General features: G+C 45.2%; 2 protein-coding genes across 2 annotated transcripts; one reads left to right on the top strand and one right to left on the bottom strand.

The window, feature by feature from the left end:
• Window positions 1-11,599: 11,599 nt before the first annotated feature.
• On the top strand, window positions 11,600-13,052 carry LOC136489252 (O-methyltransferase ZRP4-like). Its single transcript, XM_066485942.1, has 2 exons — window positions 11,600-12,414; window positions 12,609-13,052. The coding sequence occupies exons 1-2, from the start codon at window positions 11,620-11,622 to the stop codon at window positions 12,906-12,908; spliced, it is 1,095 nt and encodes a 364-aa protein (XP_066342039.1). The 5' UTR covers window positions 11,600-11,619; the 3' UTR covers window positions 12,909-13,052.
• A 5,234-nt stretch (window positions 13,053-18,286) lies between these two features.
• LOC136485764 (uncharacterized) lies at window positions 18,287-19,000 on the bottom strand. Its single transcript, XM_066482606.1, has one exon. The coding sequence runs from the start codon at window positions 18,998-19,000 to the stop codon at window positions 18,287-18,289; it is 714 nt and encodes a 237-aa protein (XP_066338703.1).
• Window positions 19,001-25,834: the final 6,834 nt, after the last annotated feature.

Consider the following 25,834-nt stretch of genomic DNA (forward strand, 5'->3'; position numbering starts at 1 on the left):
TGTGCGAGCGGGGAGCGGCTGTGCCACGGCGAGCAAGTGGGGATTAGGGTTAGGGTTGGCCGGTTCCCGGTTGGGAGCGGACTGCAGAGCGGGCGAGGCGACTGGGCGAGCGGGGGCGGCTCAAGCCGACGCTCCCCGCTTATATATGCGGGGGCGCGGGGAGGGGGCAGGCCGGGCTGCCTGCGGGCCTATGCTTGAGGAGCGGGCCGTGCCGTGCTGGCCCACGTGCCTGGGGTAAGGCCCAGACACGGCCTTCTCCTCCGGGCCGTGCCAGCCCAAGCCCGCTAGCCGTCGGGCCGGGCTTCGGCCTGGCCAAAAAACGGGCCTTGGGCCGGGCCGACAGGCTCGGGATGCAAGGCCATATATAGATACGATATGGCAGTGCTCCTGTTTTAAATTTGCAACCATGAACTTTGATGGCAATGTGCCTCGGTACAATTTTGCATTATATTGCTTCTACTGTCCAAGTGCACTTAAAAAGTTATTTACTTTCTTGCTATTGAATTCTTGTAGCTTAGAGCTCTGGCAGTTTTACTTTGTTCTATGGCTAATATTTTCAGTTTACTTATCAAACCTTGTCTTTTGTAGCGTTCCAAGGGAAACACTATCTGTGGGGAGTGTTCAAGCGCAGGATGGGTACTGGGAAAACAGGTGCCGCACGGTAACAAAAAGTTTGTGCATCACATGGGTGCAAAGTGACACCCTGCCACCCTGGTCCAAGAAATGCCTGTTTCGAAGGGTATCACAACGTCAAGGAGACAACTGTTGCCAAGCGCTGTCCATGGTTTTTGCACCGAGACCGACCACTGTGATCATACGAAGCCCTGCCCAAATTCAGAAAGCTCCCGCACCCAAGCTGTTTGGCCTTGTCATCGCGCAAACGACGATGTTGGAGCACTTCATTCGGGAGCTGGAACTGTAGGTGCATTGGTGGTTTCTCTGAACGTGTGAAAGGTTTAGCTAAGGCCCGTCCTGTAAAGGTCACGGCCTGAAGCAATGTAGTAGCAAGTGGGATCAGAATTCAGATCTAACCAGCGGCAATCACGCTCCGGCTTCTGAAGCGTAGCTGTAACCTTTTGTTGATGTTCAGGACTGACAGCTAGATTGTCTTTTAACTACAGTCACGTTTTAACACTGAAGACGTTCCTGTGCCTGCAACCCTAACCTAAGATGTATCATGCTGCATCAAGTGGTGCTGCTACTCTGCTATGAAAAGTCTAGCCAAAATTATGTTTCTGTGAGCTGTACTGCTGTTTGCGTTGTGTTTTTAAGCTGGACATGCATCTTACCTGCGCTAGTAGATTTTCTGCTCCAGAGATACAGTTGCATAAAATGTAAATGTAAAGGTGAATGCTTTCTGCAATGATTCTAAACTCCAAAATTTTTAGATACTGATCTGAAGTATGAATTGCCCCTCATTCGCTTATTCAAGAAAGCCATATATGTAGTGACATTTCATATAGAGTATTTATTAAATAAGACTTGGACGTGTCGCGTCCAACGCAATCCAGTCGGTGCACTGCCTCCAGCTCCAGGGAGTAGTGACAGCCGGACAGGAGTCACTTTCTCGAGTTACACGTTCCTGATGTCTCTGAAGTCTGAACCGTATCTACTGCCAAAGATCTAAGACAAAATCCAGAAACCGGAAAGGTGCACGCCCATGTGCAAAATGGGCGCAGAGCCGGAAAGGACGAGATCCTGACCGAATTCTGGCCAATAGCTGAACTGTGAAAATGCCATGATGCGTCATCCAAGCAAGAGGGGGCAGGGAGCTCTGCTGTGATATGTCCGGTTGTTCTTGACTCTTGGTCAGAACAGGGGACATTCATTCATGTTGCTTTCTCGATTTACACGTGAGTTGATGGGAAACCACTGATTGGTTTGGTTAGTTCACTGGTGCGATTTGCGACGTCAATCTGATGATCCATAGGTCCGACTAAGCGAAGGAAGAAACACCTGACGAGTGTGACTTCTTAAGCTGAGTTCCATGGTATGTGTTAGCTGAGGTGATACGGGAAAGGGATGTCTACACCGCCGCATGATGTTTCACAGTCCGCACCACCAATACTACCCTCTCCGGCGGCGGAGGCGGCGGCGAGCCACGACGACATCGCCACCACGACCACCACCGCACTGAGACACACTAGTCCTGCTGCTAATGCTGATGAGTGTGATGTCATGACTGACACTAACTAGTCTTCTTGAGCTGTTGATGGACTGGAAGCTCTGCACTCTCCGTAAGCTACTTGTCTGAGCATCCGATAAAAAAGTGGAACGGGGACCTGTCACCTACCGCCGGTGACTCAACTTCAGGGCAACTGCAGAGGAACTGCTGCTGCAGTGCCGCTTCTGTGGAATAATGGATCCACTTTGTGTGTGCCGCCCACGGTTGTTTGCCTCTCAGTGTCAGCATCTTGCACATTGTCTGAAACAGACCCTAGTGCAGACTAAGGGGTTATCTGGTTGCCCCTCCTAAATTTTAGTCGTTGTCCCATCAAATGTTTGGACACATGTATGGAGTATTAAATATAAACTAATTATGAAACTAATTGCATAGTTTGCGACTAATTTACGAGACGAATCTTTTAAGCCTAATTATTCCATGATTTGACAATGTGGTGCTACAGTAAACATGCGCTAATGCCGGATTAATTAGACTTAAAAATTCATCTCGTGAAGTACTGACGGATTATGTAATTTGTTTTTTTTATTAGTATCCGAACACGCCATGCAATATCCTCCCGACATATCTCTTAAATTTTAGTCACAGAATCAAACGCCACCTAATACAATACTTGCCCTTGTCGGACGCATCAATCATAAGACACCCCCCCCCCCCCCGGTTTCCCAATCAAACACGTGGATCTTTTTTATTTTTAATCTATGTACATTGGGAAAACATGTTGCATTAACTCCTCGCGATGTGCATTACAGTGACATTCTTTTTTAGACGGATGGACTATTTCCTCATATAATACTGAAAATGTGTATAGAATATGGAACTATCACTACCTAATATCCATGGAACACTGTCACATCTAAACCCAACATCACTGTTCAAATCAGATTCGGCAGAGGGCAATGATGGTGTTATCCTATCACAGCCGGTTTCTGGACCCGCTGATATGAGCCCAGAGTAATAAGAAGATTTCACTGCCGAACCTAGCCTTGATATGACTATGATAGAGTGGGAGTCATGCCGGGTCAAGCTGACAGTGGTTGCACGAAGGTCGCTATCGGGTCAGTGGATTCAACTGGTAGTGACCTTCATTTTCCTATTTTTTTATATACTTTATTAGTACATTTGAATAGAAGTTATTATCTAATACTTTACATTCGATATTCCGCCATCACATATCTTACATGATTCGATAACGAATACATAACAATTAGAAAACCATACATAATAGATACAGATGAAGTCATTAGAAACCAAAGTCCATATAGCCATAATAGATCTAAGACAAAATCCAGAAACCGGAAAGGTCGCACGCCCATGTGCAAAATGGGTGCAGAGCCGGAAAGGACGAGATCCTGACCGAATTCTGGCCAATAGCTGAACTGTGAAAATGCCATGATGCGGCATCCAAGCAAGAGGGGGCAGGGAGCTCTGCTGTGATATGTCCGGTTGTTCTTGACTCTTGGTCAGAACAGGGGACATTCATTCATGTTGCTTTCTCGATTTACACGTGAGTTGATGGGAAACCACTGATCGGTTTGGTTAGTTCACTGGTGCGATTTGCGACGTCAATCTGATGATCCACAGGTCCGACTAAGCGAAGGAAGAAATACCTGAGGAGTGTGACTTCTTAAGCTGATTTCCATGGTATGTGTTAGCTGAGGTGATACGAATGGGCCACCGGTGACCGTATCTAGCTTTTCCACTTGCCAGGTATGGAAAAGCGAAAAATGGACAGATTTTGTCATAGTTTACTAAGCACGTGGTTCTGAGTACGTTGATCGATTCGTGTCATGCCTGCTGCTGCTAGAGAAAGTATATAGGCGAAATAAAAAAGATCGGTCAGGATGAGCCCTCTCTGGTTTTCACTTTTTATAATTTACTCTAGAAACAACACAGTAATTTTTACTCTATGTACTCAACACATTAAAGAGCCTAGTGGTTAAAGAAAGCCTTAATAGCACCTCATCTGCGGTGACTTCGTCAATATTGAGAATTTGCCGGATGCAAACTTAATTTCTTTCAAAAACAAACTAAACCAATTGATTGACTAACAAAATAATTCTAGATCTAGATCTAATCATGGATCCAAACAATCACTATTCAGAAAAAACTAAATAATAGACCGTAAAAATCAAGACATGGCCACTAAACAAGGTTAGGATCTCATTTCCCAACTAAATTGAACCTAAGACCTTCAAAGGTTTTATCCAATTTCATTTACAGTTGCCTCAAGCATGCAAAGACAGAGAAAAGGAGAACCTAATTAATCAAGTAATCTAGTGCTAAACCTTTAAAAAGGTGTTAGAAATGGCATATACTTACCTTCTATAGTCTCATCCTTCAAAGAAATCAAAAGCAAAACTGTCCTCATAAATTTGCATTTTTTGGAAAGTTGAAGCACCGACCCTTGAAGGGCGGGCTTGGTGCAAGCGGTAGAGTCTTACCGCCTGTGACCGGAAGGTTCCGGGTTCGAGTCGCGGTCTCCTCGCATTGCACAGGTGAGGGTAAGGCTTGCCACTAACACCTTTCTCCAGACCCCGCACAGAGCGGGAGCTCTCTGCATTGGGTCCCCCCCTTTTTTGAAGCGGCAGCCCCTTGCTTTCTCCTGAGGCACGGGCCCATGAAAGCACGGCCCGATAGGGGTCGGGCCAGCACGGCACGCTGGGCCTCCCGGGCCGTGCCTCTTAGGGCCACAGGCCTGGCCTTCGGCCCAGGCATGGCACTATGGGCCGTTTTTCGTGCCATGCCGGCCCATGAAGCACGACCAGAATTACGGGCCATGCTAGCCCACGGCCCTTACCCTTGCATTCACATAATCAAAATGAATCAATGTTGAAAACTCGAAATGTCCAATACATTCACAGATCACAGTTTCATGCATTCACAGAATCAAAGTCCAAATATCCGATACATTCACATTCCAACGGAGATATCAAACTCCAAACTCCAAAGTCAACAGATAACAGAAATAACCAAAATGAGCTGTTTAGTGTAATGCTGCCTCGTTAAAAACCTTTCTAGGTAAAACTCACCATTGTGAGAAACCCTAGAAAGGAAAAAGAGTGCAGTCAGCTCTTAATTAAGTCTTACAAACCATTGTTCAAATGATAGACAAGTCTTTCACAGTCACACTCACTCTTTCATAGTCACAGATCACACACAACTCTCAAGAGTCAAGTCTCAACCTCACTAAGTACCAGGAGCACCACCAATAGCTTCATCTTCATCAAGGTACAAGTTCTGGAATGAGTCTTCCAGCTCTTAGTTGTCAACAACATGATGTTCCCTTTTTTCTCCTAACTCCCAGTTCTTTATGCAGGTCAGCATCTCCATAGTCTCTGGTGACAAGTGCCGCCACCATTCCTCAATTATCCTACCTATCAAACTGAAACAAGACTCCGAAGAGACAGTAGATACAGGAACTGATATGATATCTCTAGCCATTATAGACAGGATTGGAAAGGTTAGCTTATGGTCACGCCACCATAGAAGTAGGTCAAAATCATCCTCATAAGAAGTAACATTATCACTGTCTAAGTAAGCTGAGAGCTCACAAACAACAGAAGTAGATGAAGATGAAGTGGCAGGGAGAGGAGAAGGACCAACAACACCTGATCCACGGTCAAATATTCTTTCTCATGCCTGCTTTTTCTTACCTGTATGATGTGTTGGTTGTGCAACCCTTTAAGACCTAGCTGCACCAAACTTGCTCTCATATTTGTTAAACAGTTTATACAATTCAGTTTTGACATCAGCATAGTATGAACTGTACTCAGAACCAGTGTATTCACTAAGTAATTGCAGCACATTAAAGAAACCTCTCATCTTAGCTCTAGGATCAAGAATGAATACATATGAATATAACAGAGGTTGTCCTGCCAATATTTAAAGAATTTAAGCTTCATAGATATACAATAGCTCTCAGCTTTTGATCTTTTTCACATGCATGCAAATGAGAAGCAATCTCTAGGATATGATGCAGAACAAGTGGACTTGTAGGATAATAAACACCAGACAGAACAACAGTGGAGTCATAGAAGAGTTCCAGGAACTCCAATAACTTCTCAGCAAAATACCAATAATTTGTAGTCAACAATTGTGAACCATAATGGGAATTAATAAACACAGAAAAGACATTCTTGTATGGAAGCAAATGTTTAAGCATCATGTAAGTAGAATTCCATCTAATATCCATATCTAAGCCAAACTTTCTAGGTCTAACACCCTTAGCATTACAGTATTCCTTGAACAATGCAATTCTTTGATTAGAGGAATTTAAGAAGTTAATTGCAGTTCTAAAATCTTCTATGTAAGGTTTCAACCTCTTTAATCCATATTTTACAATGAGATTAATGATATGACAAGCACAACATTGATGTACAAGACTGTACTTATGGTTACTAAGGATCCAAAGGATCAGGACCCAAGTAACCAGCAAATAGAGGTGTCAAAGTGTTCATAGCCTTAGTATTAGAAAAAGCATTATCTAGAGTGACAGAGAAAATCTTGTCAATCAGACAATACTCCTCAGCCACAACAGTAATTCTTTCAACAATATTTTCACCAGAATGTTTAACCTCAATCAGTCTAAGACCAATAACCCTTTTTTGTAACTCCCAATCAGCATTCACATAGTGAGCAACAACACTAATATAGTCCTCCTTAGCATTACCAGACCAAATGTCTGAAGTCAAAGCAACAGAAGAAGCAGTAGGCAACATAAAATTCTTAAGCATATCACGGCGTTCAGTAAACAGCTTACCAAGATCTCTAGTGGTGGTCTATCTAGAAACCTTAGGTTATGAGTAAGAACAATGTAATTCTTCTAGGCCTGCGTCTCACCTATACCTAATGGAATGTCACGCCTAGCAATCAACCGACACAACTCAGATCGAGCAACAACAGAATTGTAGTCCCAATTATGCACAAATCCATCAGGATTGAAAGAAAGCCTAGACTGAACCTTAACAACGTGATCAACCTTTTTCCTACAAGATTTCTGGTGCCTAATCAAATGGCCAGTGCTAGCTGAAGATCTAGCAGATAATTTACTCTTACACATTTTATAGATAGCAGCAGTTCGAATCTTTGAGCCATTCACAGTCTCATAGATCTCATCAAAATCAACCCAGACACCAGATTTACACTTACTAAGAGATGAGATACCATCTGTGCTATTGGAGCCGACCGGCGTCCCTGTCACCGTCGCCGACGGCGTCGGCGTCGCCCCTCCACCACCATCGCCATCGTCCAGATCGATCGGAGCAGAGCCGCTACCGACACGATACCCAACAACGTAGCAGTGTCGTCACGGATGTCATCATCGTCCTCGGGGACCGGCCCTGCCGCGGTCAGGTCATCGTTGTCGGTGAGTGGATAGATGACATCATCGTCATCCGCCATGGCGACCTTGACCGCGGACGGCTGATCTCTAGCACCGTTCCTCAACGGTGCGCATGGCCACCGTGCCCGGTCTATGCCATAGGAAGAGGACGAGGCATCGGCAACCGACCTACATGGAGGAGAAAAACAGAGAGTCAGAGAGATAGAGATCCAGATCCAGGGTAGTCGCTCAGTCTTAGAGACACAAGAAGACAGATCTAGGGTTAGGGTTAGGGTTATGGTTCGTGGACTACCTGCGCAACCGGAGCCCGGTGCCGGAGATGACGAGGGCCACCCAGAGGAGAGACACCGATTAGAAACGGTGGAGGAGGGACAGACGGGAATACGGTCATGAACTCACATAGTTCACCGAGAGTGAGAGGTCGAGAGGAGAGAGGGAGAAGGGAGGATAGTGGAGACAGGGTCAGATAGGTGGATCGAGGTCATCGGAGTCGGGGACGACGGATGAGATCATGAGAGAGAGCTCAGATTCACCAAATCGTGGATGCGGCCGATTCGGGCGAGATAGAGAGAGCAGAGATTGTGCCGCGCCGCCGCATTGGGAGAGTGGGGATTAGGATTAGGGTCGGGAGTGCCGGAGCGGACTGCGGAGCGGGCGAGGCGACTGGGCGAGCGGGGAGCGGCTGCGCCGCGGCGAGCAAGTGGGGATTAGGGTTAGGGTTGGCCGGTTCCCGGTTGGGAGCGGACTGCAGAGTGGGCGAGGCGACTGGGCGAGCAGGGGCGGCTCAAGCCGATGCTCCCCGCTTATATATGTGGGGGCGCGGGGAGGGGGTAGGCCGGGCTGCCTGCGGGCCTCTGCTTGAGGAGCGGGCCGTGCCGTGCTGGCCCACGTGCCTGGGGTAAGGCCCAGGCACGACCTTCTCCTCCGGGCCGTGCCAGCCCAGGCCCGCTAGCCGTCGGCCCGGGCTTCGGCCTGGCCAAAAAACGGGCCTTGGGCCGGGCCGACAGGCTCGGGCTGCATGGCCATATATAGATACGATATGGCAGTGCTCCTGTTTTAAATTTGCAACCATGAACTTTGATGGCAATGTGCCTCGGTACAATTTTGCATTATATTGCTTCTACTGTCCAAGTGCACTTAAAAAGTTATTTACTTTCTTGCTATTGAATTCTTGTAGCTTAGAGCTCTGGCAGTTTTACTTTGTTCTATGGCTAATATTTTCAGTTTACTTATCAAACCTTGTCTTTTGTAGCGTTCCAAGGGAAACACTATCTGTGGGGAGTGTTCAAGCGCAGGATGGGTACTGGGAAAACAGGTGCCGCACGGTAACAAAAAGTTTGTGCATCACATGGGTGCAAAGTGACACCCTGCCACCCTGGTCCAAGAAATGCCTGTTTCGAAGGGTATCACAACGTCAAGGAGACAACTGTTGCCAAGCGCTGTCCATGGCTTTTGCACCGAGACCGACCACTGTGATCATACGAAGCCCTGCCCAAATTCAGAAAGCTCCCGCACCCAAGCAGTTTGGCCTTGTCATCGCGCAAACGACGATGTTGGAGCACTTCATTCGGGAGCTGGAACTGTAGGTGCATTGGTGATTTCTCTGAACTTGTGAAAGGTTTAGCTATGGCCCGTCCTGTAAAGGTCACGGCCTGAAGCAATATGTAGTAGCAAGTGGGATCAGAATTCAGAACTAACCAGCGGCAATCACGCTCCGGCTTCTGAAGCGTAGCTGTAACCTTTTGTTGATGTTCAGGACTGACAGCTAGATTGTCTTTTAACTACTGTCACGTTTTAACACTGAAGACGTTCCTGTGCCTGCAACCCGAACCTAAGATGTATCATGCTGCATCAAGTGGTGCTGCTACTCTGCTATGAAAAGTCTAGCCAAAATTATGTTTCTGTGTGCTGTACTGCTGTTTGCGTTGTGTTTTTAAGCTGGACATGCATCTTACCTGCGCTAGTCGATTTTCTGCTCCAGAGATACAGTTGCATAAAATGTAAATGTAAAGGTGAATGCTTTCTGCAATGGTTCTAAACTCCAAAATTTTTAGATACTGATCTGAAGTATGAATTGCCCCTCATTCGCTTATTCAAGAAAGCCATATATGTAGTGACATTTCATATAGAGTAGTGACAGCCGGACAGGAGTTGCTTTCTCGAGTTACACGTTCCTGATGTCTCTGAAGTCTGAACCGTATCTACTGCCAAAGATCTAAGACAAAATCCAGAAACCGGAAAGGTGCACGCCCATGTGCAAAATGGGTGCAGAGCCGGAAAGGACGAGATCCTGACCGAATTCTGGCCAATAGCTGAACTGTGAAAATGCCATGATGCGGCATCCAAGCAAGAGGGGGCAGGGAGCTCTGCTGTGATATGTCCGGTTGTTCTTGACTCTTGGTCAGAACAGGGGACATTCATTCATGTTGCTTTCTCGATTTACACGTGAGTTGATGGGAAACCACTGATCGGTTTGGTTAGTTCACTGGTGCGATTTGCGACGTCAATCTGATGATCCACAGGTCCGACTAAGCGAAGGAAGAAATACCTGACGAGTGTGACTTCTTAAGCTGATTTCCATGGTATGTGTTAGCTGAGGTGATACGGATGGGCCACCGGTGACCGTATCTAGCTTTCCCACTTGCCAGGTATGGAAAAGCGAAAAATGGACAGATTTTGTCATAGTTTACTAAGCACGTGGTTCTGAGTACGTTGATCGATTCGTGTCATGCCTGCTGCTGCTAGATAAAGTATATAGGCGAAATAAAAAAGATCGGTCAGGATGAGCCCTCTCTGATTTTCACTTTTTATAATTTACTGTAGAAACAACACATTAATTTTTACTCTATGTAATCAACACATTGAAGATCCTAGTGGTTAAAGAAAGCCTTAATAGCACCTCATCTGCGGTGACTTTGTCAATATTGAGAATTTGCCGGATGCAAACTTAATTTCTTTCAAAAACAATCTAAACCAATTGATTGACTAACAAAGTAATTCTAGATCTAGATCTAATCATGGATCCAAACAATCACTATTCAGAAAAAACTAAATAATAGACCGTAAAAATCAAGACATGGCCACTAAACAAGGTTAGGATCTTATTTTCCCAACAAAATTGAACCTAAGGCCTTCAAAGGTTTTATCCAATTTCATTTATAGTTGCCTCACGCATGCAAAGAGAGAGAAAAGGAGAGCCTAATTAATCAAGTAATCTAGTGCTAAACCTTTAAAAAGGTGTTAGAAATGGCATGCACTTACCTTCTATAGTCTCATCCTTCAAAGAAATCAAGAGCAAAACCGTCCTCATAAATTTGCAATTTTTGGAAAGTTGAAGCGCCGGCCCCTTGGTTTCTCCTGAGGCTACACAATTCTTTCCCGAGGAAAAAGGGGGCTACTACACATATTTTAGATGGTTTATAGAGCAACTCTAAATTAGACTCGTCTCTGAAATTATTACTTTAGAGGCGGTCGACGGCTCGCCTCTGAAAATGTATTTCAAGCAACAACTGATTTGGTTGGAGCTGGTGGTGGGCTATATAAAGACAGCTGGTAATTCAGCCGCCTCTAGCAACAAAATAGGTGCCCCTACAAATTGAAACTGAAATTGGAACGACTAGGAATGGGAAAGAAAATGGGATTCACGGGCTAACAAAAGCGAATCAATTCGAATGAAACGTGTCAACGAAAACACAAAACTAGAACACCAACACATTGAACCAAGAACATGACTTCACATGCCGAAGTAAGAAATACCTGCTGAGTGTGACATCTTAAGCTGGTTTTCATGGTACGGTTTATTAGGTGTTGAGATGACACAGATTGGCCACCACTTGCCATATCTTGCTCACCAGTTATGGAAAAGCGAAAAGTGGACAGACTTGTAATCCACTTCTTGTCTCAATTCAGGTGGTACGTAGATGTTTTGTACTAGGAATAGAGATCAAGGCAAAAGTACAGTTCTACGCTACTGTCAAACATAAACGGTAAGCCTATATATAGAGATGTAGCTAGCCTAGTAGCCTACACGTTCTCCTATATATCCAACATAGCTATAACAAGCTAATAACAAAACAACCGACACCATTACGCCATGGGGTCCATCACGGAGCAACACAGCACCGATCAGCAGGCCTTGCTCGACGCTCAGCTCGAGCTCTGGCACATCACATTTGCCTTCATCAAGTCCATGGCGTTCAAGTCCGCCTTGCAGCTTGGCATCGCCGATGCCATCCATTGCCATGGCGGCACTGCCACCCTCACCCAGATAGCCACCAAGGCTGCGCTGCACCCGTCCAAGACACCAAACCTGCGCAGGCTCATGCGCGTCCTCACAGTCGCCGGCATCTTCAGCATCGCCAAGAACTCGTCTGACGACGACGGTGGTGACCACGTCTACGGCCTCACTCCGGCGTCTCGACTCCTTGTCGGCTCATCACAGAACCTGACTCCAACACTGAGCCTGATCCTTAACAACACCTTCGTGTCCCCGTTCCTTGATCTTGGCACGTGGTTCGAGCACGAGCTGCCGGCCACAGACCTGCCCCTCTTCGAGTTGTCCCATGGGAAGAACGTGTGGGACGTCTTCGGCCACGACCCGTCCATAAGCCATCTCTTCAACGCTGGCATGGTCGCGGACACCCGCTTCCTCATGGACATCGCCATCAAGGAGTGCGGCGGCGTCTTCCAGGGGATAAGCTCCCTGGTCGACGTTGGCGGAGGCCATGGTGCGGCGGCGCAGGCCATCTCTGTGGCGTTCCCTGACATAGAGTGCACCGTGCTGGATCTTCCACACGTCGTCGCCACCGCTCCCGCTTGCGCCGGGCTCAGTTTCGTTGCTGGCGACATGTTTCAGGCCATTCCACCAGCGAATGCTGTCTTCCTCAAGGTATATATATCTTCTACCTTGAGTGGCATGACTTCTAGAAACAGTACTAGAAACAGAAATTGATAGTTCATACTTCATCCAGAACATATATAGGAAGTATTGGAGGTAGGTACTAGTAGTCTAGTATCTCTGATTTAATGTTAAGGAACCACTAACCAGGAATAACACTGCCTCTTGATTTCTTATTTCATCAGTGGATTATGCACGATTGGGGTGACTCTGAGTGTGTCACGATATTAAAGAACTGCAAGAAAGCTATACCACCACGAGATACAGGCGGCAAGGTGATCATAGTAGATACCGTGGTTGGCGCAGGGCCTCCAAATCTTAAGAATAGAGAGACACAGGTCATGTCTGATCTCTTCTTCATGATTGTCAATGGCACTGAGAGAGATGAGCAAGAATGGAGGAATATCATCTTTGAAGCTGGTTTCAGTGACTACAAGATTATACCAGTTTTAGGTGTTCGATCAATCATCGAGCTCTACCCCTGAAATCCAGTTTCCTCAGCCTCACCTATCTGTTGAATGCTTTGATGTGTGGATCTGTGTTATTTTTTTCTTTATTAATAACAGTGTGGATGTGTGTTTAAATTCGTATATATGTACTCACTGAAAGATGGTATATATATGCATGTATGCAAGCGTTTGAACCATTATTGTGTCTCTAAACTCAAGGAGTTCATGGTTATGTTCAAATATCTGAGGAATAACAAGTGATCCGTGACCCCATGTTATTATTTGAGTCTCAGGATCCTCACATGCATGGGTGTTGTATAAACACCGCTACAGAAACAATTTTTAGGGTCGGTTCAAACGGTTTTTAGGGACAGTTTTTAAAACAGATACTATACCATCAATCGTAAAGATATGACTTTTAAATTTACAATATCTGGGTTATAGCCGCTCCAGAAATGCATTTCTAGGAGGTGGTTTCCTTACAGACATCCAGCCCCCGAAAAATCTGATTTCCAAAGGGGATGCTTAAGAAACTACTTCTTGACACATACGGTTGGGTCAAGACAACCAACCCTAAAAATGGATTCTCATGGGAAGTTGGCCTAAGATAGCCACCCCTGGAAATGTGTTTCTAGGGTCGGACTGCTTTTAAGAATCGTCCCTAAAAATACATTTCTAGTGGTGGCTTGTTAATGAACCATACCTAGAAATACTTTTAAATTTAACTCCTTTTAAAACATTTGATTTTCCGGTTCATCTTCTATTTTCCAGGTCATATTTTAGACGTCAACATATGCCCCCTCAGTTTTTAAATGAAGCATATGCGAGTTTAAAAACACATGATAGCGAAAAAGACGATGTCAAGCTCATCAGCTATTTTTAGGCCCCGTTTAGATCCGAAAATTTTTGGGTTTTGGGTACTGTAGCACTTTCGTTTGTATTTGGTAATTAGTGTCTAATTATGGACTAATTAGGTTCGAAAGTTTCGTCTCGCAATTTCTCACTCAACTGTGCAATTAGTTTTTTTTTCGTCTACATTTAGTACTATATGCATGTGCCGCAAGATTCGATGTGACGGGTACTGCGCAAAAAATTTTGGATTTTGGGGGAACTAAACGGGGCCTTAGTGTATAAGAGCGATGTATACATTGACCATTTTGTTCTATGGGCAATATGTGTATATCGGCTGTCAAGTAGCTCTAGGCATCTTGCTTACTTTTCTTACAACAGCTGCATTGGAGATTGTGCCATTGCACCTTTGTCAAACCCGAATGGCATCACTTTGGTTGGAAGTATTTGGAGTATGGCATGCTGCTCTCGGATTCATCATTATTTTTAGTAGCACCAATATTCACTTTTTTTTCTTATTGGATCGAGGATTTTCAATTTTATTGACCCACACCTCCATGGAGCCAATTGTAATAGATGCTTACTTGGTGACCTCATTGGGAGCAGCGGGAAACCTTCTTTTTAGGCACATAAACTTGCTTCGGAAGTGTCGGCGCGAAAACATGGTACCGTGCCGGGTGGACACGCAGCAAGCCGGAACGATCTGAAGATCTGCCTGACTTCAACGCAGGAGCAGTCGATCCTTCGAATTCACAAGGGCGTGCCAGTCAATTTGACATGCAATTGACAAGGAGAGAAATTTTATCAGTAATTTAGGGTGGAACATGCCGGCTTTGCCCAGACAATTCCAAGTGTGCCACTTCAGGAGCAGCCAGACGGGAAAATCGACTAAAACAAGCGATACGAGAAGAAATCGGCTGTTTAGGACTGTAAATCTCATGGGTCATGATTGATTTTATAGTAATGAATACAATACACCTAGTTTTAATAATCCTTTCTCGTGAGCTATTAGCATGTATGCGTCAAAGATACATCACTGGCTAAATTAGATTTTGATCGATACGTGGTGTAGAGCCAATGAATCCGGTGAAAAGGGATATGCCACGCGAACAATCGACTGTTTGATATAGACAGACCTACGAACCGTCTAGATCTAATCTATCACCGCCAATAGTGAGGTTCGACCGGATCGATGCAGCTATGATGATGATGATAATCTAGAACCACAAAGTCCATAGAACCGACCATACTTCAATAGGCTCATGAAAGCGTGCCATATCTTTGAAAGCACAGGCGAATCAGCTAAAATAGCCGATTCAGGTAGAAAATGGATTACAACATGTGAACAATCGACTATTCAATATGGACAGATCTATAAACTCATCAAACCTAACCTGTTATCCTTAACAGTGGGTTTCGGCCGGATCGATGGCAGCCATGATAAAAACAACAAATCAAACCTTTAAAATAAACAGATCTATTCATATTTAACGGAATCATGAAGACACACTATAAGCGTTAAAGTATGGGCGATCGGTTCTTTAGCCGAAGCGGGCATAGCAAATAGCCAAGGTCATGCCTGAACGAAAGCAAATCTACCAGCCAGCATGCTCCGATGTAAAGTGCTACCAGTGGAGATCGACCGGATCATTACAGCCATAATAGCAAGCTATAGACCAGATTCAACTAGCCAGTAAACCTTCTCAAGATTAGTCATGCCTTGACCGCGTACTATGCACGATCAAGATCGAAGTAGAACGACTGATAAAATATAATCCATCGTTTGAAGTGAAAATTAACACAATATAGCAAAATAAACGATGTACTAAAAGGATGTGAGGCCGATCTAGATCAATCTCGATCGAGCAGGTTGATATTGCTAAAAACTAATGACAACAAGAACATCAGCAAGACCGGTAACTTAATGAATCTACCTAAAGGACGCCACCCTTAGGTAGAGCCGATAACTTGACCTTAATCTAATTTGAGCAGTGGAGGTCGAACTTAACTGATGCAGCAGTACCTGAACTACATAAGAGTCGATAACTAGCTTATACTAGAGCTCGTAAGAGGTTGACCGGACCAATGCAGCCTTACAAACAGAAGTATAAGCCATGATGGTACTTATAGACAAGCCAGAGGTCGACCGGATCGATGCAGCCCTACTTGTTAAAGAACTCATTGAGATTTACAGCACTCCTACTCCTAAGGTTAGCGTGAAGCCGAAAAAAGTAATTAGTATTGATTGATTGGTTCTTCTTACAATAGCCAGGGTCCAATATTTATACCCAGAACCTAAACACGAATCCTACTCAAGTACGACTCGTTACAATCTTTGGTATAAGAGAAAATATTCCTAACTTAAGATAACTTGGACCCTAATCTTTCCCTTTTTGTAGAGTCTGACATATTTTCCCTAACGCCAACCATAGCTCGTTGACGTTTTCTACTGACGTCATCCGAAGAGAGCCGATTCCAGTACTGCGTCTGAATTAGCTGATATCGATCCTTACACAATCGATTCCTTGATAACACCATCTTGGAAGCTTCGAGTTCCCGCGATCCTCTTCACAAATTTTGGTGTAAACAGGAAGCGACCAGACATCTTTTTTATAGATTGATTCATCAGATTGTCCCTTTGCTTGATGTATTTGTTCATATATAAGTCGATCAAAAGTAGATTGTGACTTCACCTCTTTGCTAGAAATCTTAATCTTATTGGTCCTCCAAGTTCTAACCTATGGATGCTTTGGCTTGAAGGTGCATGAGGGTCTTTGATCCACCTAAACAAGGTCGATTTCACAAATCAATCTTGGTGTTTTTTATTGTCCAGTACCTGGGACAACAATAGTAACATCTTGTTTTTGCATGGCAATACATTCTGGTAATAATGTTTTTCAATTCCTCCTTACATCGGCATATAGATTCATCTCATGGGTCTGAATAGCTGATTTGTGAAGTATTTGCACATGCATTAGCTTGCTAACTTCTTAACAGTGTTTAGGAGGGTTTGGCAACATCGTATTATGATCAAAAGACACATACGATACTGTTGTATTGGTATCGGCTCGTGTGGTGGAAACCGATGGCTGCGTGTAGGTAACCATCGGTAAAGTAGTAGTAACCCCCTAAATTGGCCTTCACCATCGGTAAAATAATAGTAACCCCCTAAATTGGTCTTAGCGGCTGCAGCCGCCGGCCGAATTGGCCAATTTGGATTGGTTAGCTAGCCGATGCATAGTTCGTCTGTCTCTCGAAAAAAACCGAACAACATCATATATTGAGGTTGGCTAGCAACCGGCGCCGATCCACTAATAGATGCATCAATATATCTTTTCCTCCCTTTTATTATGGATATCAATAAATTTGCTAAGATTTTGTAGCACTTGCATTGGATTTCAACAAATATAGTATGTTCAACAAGCATCTTAGCGCATTCATCATGTGTCATACCAGACCCAGGGGATGTTGACCAGTTTTTACCTCAGATGAAGATGTAGCATGAAGGGGATCAAATTTGACGTCCTTGATATTCTTGATAGCTCCCAGCCGATACACCTCGAAGCATGCTAGGGCAATAGAGCATACCCTAGATCGACAACATCCCAGGCCTTCACCCTCTTCTCCAACATCATGTGAATCTCTTGAAGAAGTCGATCAACTGAAGGTTTGATGATGTCCTTGAATCTCCAACATCCCAGACTTTTGTAGTGAATTGATTTGCTTTCGTCCCTAGTGAAGTCACAAAAAAGTGCGTAGACGCTAAATCCGCCCACACACCAGCAAGGGCATCATCACCTAGGTCGCACATGACTGAGATACGCAGCGGAGGGAGGTACAAACGGCGAGGCCAATTAGCAAGTGAGTGAGGCCACACGCTGTGAGTGAGGCCACACGCTCGTTCTTCGCCCGAAAGACCCATAAACGTCTCCTAGGAAGACCCATCAGGAAGGAGCACAACGGAAGTGCCCTAGGGTCAGCAAGGCCACCTAGAACGTTGACAAATCTCGTCGAGAGATATGGTGAACAGCAAGGTGGTTGGAAGAGGTTGACATAGAAAAAAAAATTGAAAAATGTAATAGACTGATTATGATCGACCGGATAGATGGATCACTTAATCGACCATGATTCTCTCGTATACATAGACGGGTGATGTTACGATTCTCTCATATACATAGACGGATGTTATCTAGTAAAACCTATTCCGCCCGCAATTAATAAGTTTCACAGTAGATCACAATGAGTTCCAACAGGAAAATCTTGATTTGGCCTCGGACTGCTAAAACCGGCTCAGTCCGGTTCCAAAACGATCCTGAACCAGTTTTTCCTGGATGTTTGCAAAATTATCCAAATTTAACTCTTTTTACCGCATTTGATTTTCGAGTCCAATCTTCCGTTCTCCTAGTCATATTTTAGCTGAACACATGGACAAGAGGCATGCACAGAACATCAATGATGCGGCAAAAAGGTACTAGTACGACCAAAACCGTCTTCAACAATCTGGTTTATCTACATTTTATTTGAGTTCAGATACAAATTGGGAACGTGTGCATCATCAGAAGCATCTATGAGCTAAGAATGTTCAGAAGAGCAACCCTGCTCTGAATCAATCTCCTGAACAGAATACCCACACCATCTCCAAGGTCTCCCATGTTGCGCTCAAGCGCCCCCAACTGCCGCTCCTCGCACACAACCTTTCTTTTCTGGAACCTCTTGGACACAAGGGACCATTTGCTCGCGTTTGGACTGCCAACTTGCTCCGGCAAGAGCCGCGACATGGATTCAAGCAGATAGACAGCCATCTCTCTGGCTTCTGCCATTAGTCTGACCACTCTGCAACCTTCAGCAGTAGCCTTGCTGGTCGTCTTCTTCAGAGGCTTGTGTGCCTTCTTCGCCAGACGGACGAAGGAATCGATTTTGAGCTGGACAGCTGCGTCGTCTCCTCTCCTGAGCACCAGGCGCAGCTCCTGGACGCTCGTCTTCAGCTCCGCCAAGCTCTCTTGCATGGCGCTGCAGAGATCGATCAGCACGAGAGACCTGTCGAGTTCTTCCTCCGCCATCTTCCTTTGCCGCGTCAAGGCTTGGTTGCTGGGCAAGCACAGCATCTCCTCTACGCATCCGTAGAGGTCGCCAAGCTGCCTTAGACCATCGCACGTGGTGTCAATGGTCGCAGAAGGCGACGAGATGCGAGCTTTCAGGGTCTGCAGCTCTTGCTCCACGTTGGATTCAGTGGAGTGAGGCAAAGAAGGAAGACTTGTAGACCTTTGATGGCACGCCATTTTTGTGAGGAATGGACGATAAAGGAAGGTGATCTATGCATTGTTTGTGCTCAGCCTTCTGATGCACTGTATTTATAGTCAGGAATTGGCAAGGCACCTCAGCCACCTGTTGGTTGATCTCCACCGCCCAACAGCCTATTGGGCTCTTGTCTCTGCTCCCTGATCGGGGAAGCCTAACCCTAATACGGTTGATGGGCCCTTATCGCACAGCACACATAAAAGGAAGGTGGGGATCAAGGCTCGGATAGCGAGGTTCAACGGAGCTGCCATACCCACCTACAGAAAACCCGAATCCGATCCTAAAGAAGTGCTGCCAGCGACGGGATGTCCTACCGCACCGTCGTCGCCCCTGCAGGTCTACACCGGGCCACTGGACATCACCTCCTCGCCACTACGACGTCTACTACACCGCGGCATCAGCGTCCACGCTTGCCGATGCGCCTCAACAGAGAAAGGCGAGGAGCCTTCCCAGATCTACGGTTACAGAGAGGTACACCATCCATTCTAACAATGGTATCAGAGCCAGGTTGCCTCTGTGTAACCCTAACCCTAACCAGGTAAAAGCAAAGCGAAAAGGGACCGAGGGTGGCAGACGTCACTGGAACCCCGGTCACCATCGCCACCGCGCGGGGAAGAGATGCCGCACCGCCGTTCTCACCGGCGCACGGCAAGAACATAAAAGATCCGTGTTCGGATCAGAGAAGAGAAAGGGGAAAAGGATCTCAAGAACCCTAACCCTAACCCGCGTAGAAAGCTCGGAGAAGAAGAAGAGTGGGTTCGGATTTGGCCGAACCCTAAGACCTAACCCCAATTTCATCCCCATCCCAATCGGAATCAAATCCAAAAAGAAAAGAAATCAAAGAAAAGAAAAATCCAAAGAAGAGAAAAAGAACAGGGGTCAGCACACGAACCCTAACCCTAGATCCTGATTCGGATGAACTCCAAAGAGGAAAACCGAATCGGTCGAATCAAAAGAAAGAAAAGGAATCAAAGAAACCCTAACCCTAATCCCCACCTCCGGTTTGGAAAATAGAGATCAATCCAAATCGGAGAAAGGGAAAGGAAAAGGGGACGGGACAAACCTCACCGTGCGTCGGGATGGCCATTCGCCGGCGCGGGAGAAGAAGGGCTGAGCCGGGGGCGGGCTGTTCGCCGGGCTCGGCCAAGGGGGAGCCGCGGCCAGGCCGCTCGACGGCAGCATGCTCACCCGTCGGGGAGCACGCGCGCCGACGAGGGGGCCGGCGACAGCGCCATGGCTACCTCGCTCCACCGTCCGCTCGCTCACCGTCTCGCTCTCGATGGCTCCTGTCCTTGCGCTGAGGAGAAGTGAAGAGGGGAGCCGCTGCGGCTGAGAGAGCGAAGAGAGAGAGAGTGGGAAGGGGAAAATGAACTAGGGTTTCTGAGGAACCCGGCGTCGGCGAGTTTTTATACCGCCCAAAATCGACGCTCGACCATCGGATCAGCGCGGACGGCCGAGATTGATCGGGCCATCGCCGGCCCAGGTGGGCGCGAGCGCGCCGTGGCACTTTGCCGGCCCAGGCCTAGGTTGCGGCCTGGGTGCGGCCTGTGCGCGCGTGGACAGATGGGCCGAGCCGGTTTTGACCGGTTTGGGCCGACACAGGAAGAACACGAGTCCAGTTTCTATTTTTCTTTTTCCTGGCACCGGTGAGGGAGACAAAAGAGAATGATGTCGCTTGGGCAACTAAAGAGAGGTATTTTGAATCCCAAAAGAAGTCCTATGACTTTTGAGCATAGGGCTGTGATAAAGAACATGATTGAGCCTACAATTGTGGACTCAATCCCAGAGCGTGACACAGTCACCGAGTACCTCGATAGAATAAAGAGTCAGTTCACTGGCTCTTCAAAGATATATGCTACCCAGCTGATAAAGTAGCTGGTGACAGAGTGTTACTCTAGAAATGGTGGCATAAGAGAGCTCACGATGCGCTGTCGAAATTATGGCACTATCGTTTAGGCCATATTTCGAGGGGGAGAATAGAAAGACTAGTTAAGAGTGATATTCTTCCTCCATTAGAGCTCTCAGATTAAGAACAATGCAGAGAATGCATAAAAAGAAAGTATGTAAAGAAAGATGACAAACGAAGCGCATGAATTTTACAGATTATTCACACAGACATCTGTGATCAGCTTTCCTATAAAGAGTGTGGATGGTTATGATTCGTTCATAACATTCACTGATGATTACTCCCATTATAGCTATATTGTTATATTTATCCAATCAAAGAAAGAAAAGATGTATTGGATAAATTTAAGATATTAAAGATTAAGATAGTCAGGTCTGACCGTAGGGGAGTACTACGGTCGACATACCCTAAAAGAATGGCATAGTAGCCCAGTATTCTACACCGGATGAACCTTAGCAGAATAGAGTAGCTAAAAGAATCAATCGCACCCTGATGGATATGGTGGGCAGTATGATAAGTTACTCCACCTTATAGTTGAGTCTGTGGATGGAGGCGTTGAAAACGGCCATTCATATTCTCATTAAAGTATCAAGAAAGTCGGTGCCCAAAACGTCGTATGAGTTGTGGATAGAAAGAGTACCCTCACTAAACCACTTGTGTGTGTGGGGGGGAGCCCTAATGAGGCTAAAGTATTTAACCCAAACATTGGGAAGTTATATCCCAAAACAGTAAGTTGTCATTTGTTTGGCTACCCAGAAAAGTCAAAAGGTTTTCGTTTTCCACTGTCCAGAGAGACATACAAAGTTTGTGGAAACGAGACACGCTGTCTTCCTAGAGGATGAATTGATGAGGGGGGAGCATGGTAGCTCCAGAAATTGATCTTGAAGTGAAGCGGGCGTAAGCGCCCACTCCAATGATTCATGAGCCATTTTTCTCACTACCTGCTGTAGCTGCACCGACAGTGCTAGATACTGTGGTGCCAGCAACTGTTGTTATCCCACCTGTGGCAACAATGAATGACGATGAGAAACCTGTTCTTCAGGATCATATAGAACCTATTGCCACACATGAGGGGGAGCAACAACAGCCTCAAACAGAAGATGTGCCAAAAGTGAAGGCTCCTAGAAAGTCTCAAAGAGTTAGAAAATCAGCTATTCCTGCTGATTATGAAGTGTACAACACTAAGGAATTTCAAATGGAGGTTGATTCCACCTCATTTGAAGAAGCCATGAAAAGTGATCATTCATCAAAGTGGCTTGAGGCCATGGAAGATGAAATGAAATCGATGAATGCCAATAAAGTTTGGGATTTGGAAATAATTCCTAAAGGAGCCCAAACAGTATGCTGTAAATGGGTCTACAAAACAAAACTTGACTCTCAAGGGAATATAGAGAAATATAAAGCGCGACTTGTGGCAACAGGCTATATGCAAAGAGAAGGGATTGATTACAATGAGACATTTTCTCCAGTTTCATGTAAAGTTTCCTTCAGAATCATAATGACATTAGTGGCACATTACGATTAAGAATTACATCATATGGATGTAAAGACGGCATTTCTCAACAGAGACTTGGAGGAAAATATTTACATGGCACAACCGAAAGGTTTTGTCATGGAAGGAAAAGAACGAATGGGATGCCGCCTAAAGAAATCCATTTATGGATTAAAACAAGCTTCAAGACAGTGGTACTTGACGTTTGATCAGACAATAAAGAATTTTGGGTTTTAAAGAGAATGTAGAGGACAATTGTGTCAATACAAAGTTTAAGAATGGGAAGTTTATCTTCCTTGTCCTGTATGTAGATGATATCTTACTTACTAGTAGTGATGTCAGTCTACAACTGGAGACAAAGAAGTTTTTGTCCTCAAAATTTGATATGAAAGATCTTGGTGAAGCCTCGTTCGTTCTAGGGATCGAGATTCACCGAGATAGAAGAAAATGGGTATTAGGACTGTCACAAAAGGCATACATAGAAAGAATCTTAAAGAAATTCAGTATGCACAAATATAGTCCCTCACCTGCTCATATAGTCAAGGGCGACAGATATGGGGATTTTCAATGCCCCAGGAACCAATATGAGCTCAATCAAATGAAAGTGGTTCCATACGCTTCAGCTGTCGGAAGCTTGCAACATGCTCAAGTATGTACGCGCCCTGACTTGGCATTTGTTACTGGGTTTTTACTTGGCAGATTCTAGAGCAATTCTGGAACAGAATACTAAAATTGATAAAGAAAGTCTTGCATTATTTGCAAGGAATGAAAGGCCTCATGATGACGTATAGAAGATCTGATTGACTCCACATAGTGGGATATTCAGATTCTGATTATGCGAGAGTGAATATATATCCAGACGTGGATTTTCTATCATCTCGCAAAGGGGAGCTACTTCATGGAAAAGCTCAAAGCAAACTGTCACTATATCGTCCACAATGTATGACAGTTTGTAGCGTGTTATGAGGCAACGGGCAGGTGAACTGACTAAAGAAGTTCATACCCGGTTTGAAGGTGGTTGACGACATCTATAGACCACTTAAGTTATACTGCGATTATAATCTGGCAGTACAGTATGCTCACAACATAAGTCAAGTGGTGCTGCCAAACACATTGACATAGGGTATTATGTTGTGATAGATAAAGTCCGAGATCAAGTCATAAGTCTTGAGCATATAAGTACATAAAAGATGCTCGCGGATCCGCTTACAAAAGGCTTACCACCCAACATGTTCAGAGAACATGTAGCTAGCATGGGTTTAAGGGAAAACCTAAAATTCCTGGACAAAAGAAGGCCCAAAGATAAGTATCTATTTCAGAACAGAGTAGTGTATTGTAGCTGTTAAGTCTATCGGCAATGGACCGTGACGATGAGACATGCTCTATGCGCTAATCTATAATGGAATGAACAAAAATAAATGATATGAAAGTGAAAGATGGAATGAGATCAAGGGGGAGAATGTTAGTTGATCTCCACCAATAGGCCCAACGGCCTATTGGGCCCTTGTCTCTGCTCCCTGATCGGGGGAGCCCAACCCTAATACGGTTGGTGGGCCCCTGTCGCACAGCACACATAAAAGGAAGGTGGGGATCAAGGCTCGGATAGCGAGGTTCAACGGAGCTGCCATACCCACCTACAAAAAACCTGAATCCAATCCTAAAGAAGTGTCGCCAGCGACGGGATGTCCTACCACACCGCCGTCGCCCCTGCAGGTCTACACTGGGCCATTGGACATCACTTCCTCGCCACTACGACGTCTACTACACCGTGGCATCGGCGTCCACGCTTGCCGATGCGCCTCAACAGAGAAAGGCGAGGAGCCTTCCCGGATCTACGGTTACAGAGAGGTACACCATCCATTCTAACACCACCATCTTCCCTGTGTTCTCAGTAATGGAGCGAGCAACTTCTATGATGAGGCGTAATCATAGGTTATGTTCAGTGCAACAAACACCAATAAGTGAACTTGATAGTATGTGGTGTTTGAGCAAATCATATGCACTAGCAGGTTCTAAAAAATCAAGGCTGGAAATCCTGAAATAGAAGAAAATGCAATCCGACATGTGCCATATTGAGTGACTAGCTAGCTGACTTCACCTTCAAACAGTCTGTCAATCGACAGACGACAGTTGCACCTGCATCTCCGCATGTAGCATTGCTGGCATGCCTCTGTTGTCTGCAACACCACACGCTGCCTATACATTGAAGTTGTTGGTAAATTCTTCACTTCTCAATACCAAAAATCAGTTGACGCATAAATTAGTAATCTCATATCAAGTTGATGGACAAATTAGTTGTCCCAAATCAGACTTGCGTTTTGAATATTGATGGCCGTGCATTTGCACGAGTGCTGAACTGAAATACAGATAGACATATCTCAACTGAAATAAATGGCGTGCAAATTATGCAACTGTCTAACCGACATGTTCGTTAAATGACTAACTGAACTCACCTTCCAATGATTTGTCAGTTGGGTTTCAGCATCTTATAGTTGCAGTTGCTCGTCCTCGTGCAACATTGTTGGCTTGTCTTGCTATCTGCAACACAACTAAACACATGATCATTAATGATGACATTAGACATTACGAAACCAAGAAAGGCCTGTCCATCATCGCCACCAAACACAGAGAGATTGATATACAGTTTGTCCGCAAGTAGGTCACTGTGGGACTAGTTCACGTTCTTCATGGCCTGTCCTCTCACTAGTTTGCGGGCATTATGACTAAAAGAACTGCACGTACAGTTGTTTACAAACTTGAAGTCCTCCTGCCGTGACTGTGAAAGGGTATAAAGAATTTTATGGATAAGTGTCATATACACACGTTGTATTCTTGTAACCCAAACCACCTTGCTTATATACATATCAAATGTCACCCTCCTCAAAGGCATGATCTGACATGTTTTTCCCCATCTTCTATTTATCTACAGAGAGGGGACGTGCCTGATAATAGAAGAGAATGTTCGAGGTTCACTAAGTTACAAAAGGAAGATGCGGTGTGTGCTGCTAATTTAGTCTGCACCTAGAGCTCAATTAATTGAACAATTCAGCTTATGAGATGATATGGTGGATATTTGTCCATGTCAAGGATGATAAGTTATTGTCAAGGTGAGATGATCGAGCTTTGGTTGAGTTGATTCTAGCGTGATTCCAACTAAGATGTCGAGTTCGTATGTATTGTGCAACATATCTCTTGGCTTGTGAATGTGCAAGGTTAAGTGCATTAAGGTGGTCGACAACAATGGAGAAGGTCAAGCGAGGAGTTCGGGTTGATGGACCACGGACGGTGGAGAGTAAACACGAATACTTGCATCAAGTGACCAAGGGTCTGGAGGATGGACCAAGTTTGGCTAGCACATGACACGACGAAGAGCAACAGCAAACATGGAGATGGTGATGAAGACAACATTGACAAAAG

This window comes from Miscanthus floridulus, chromosome 10, assembly GCF_019320115.1.
Source record: "Miscanthus floridulus cultivar M001 chromosome 10, ASM1932011v1, whole genome shotgun sequence".
In the NCBI taxonomy this organism is placed as follows: Eukaryota; Viridiplantae; Streptophyta; class Magnoliopsida; order Poales; family Poaceae; genus Miscanthus; species Miscanthus floridulus.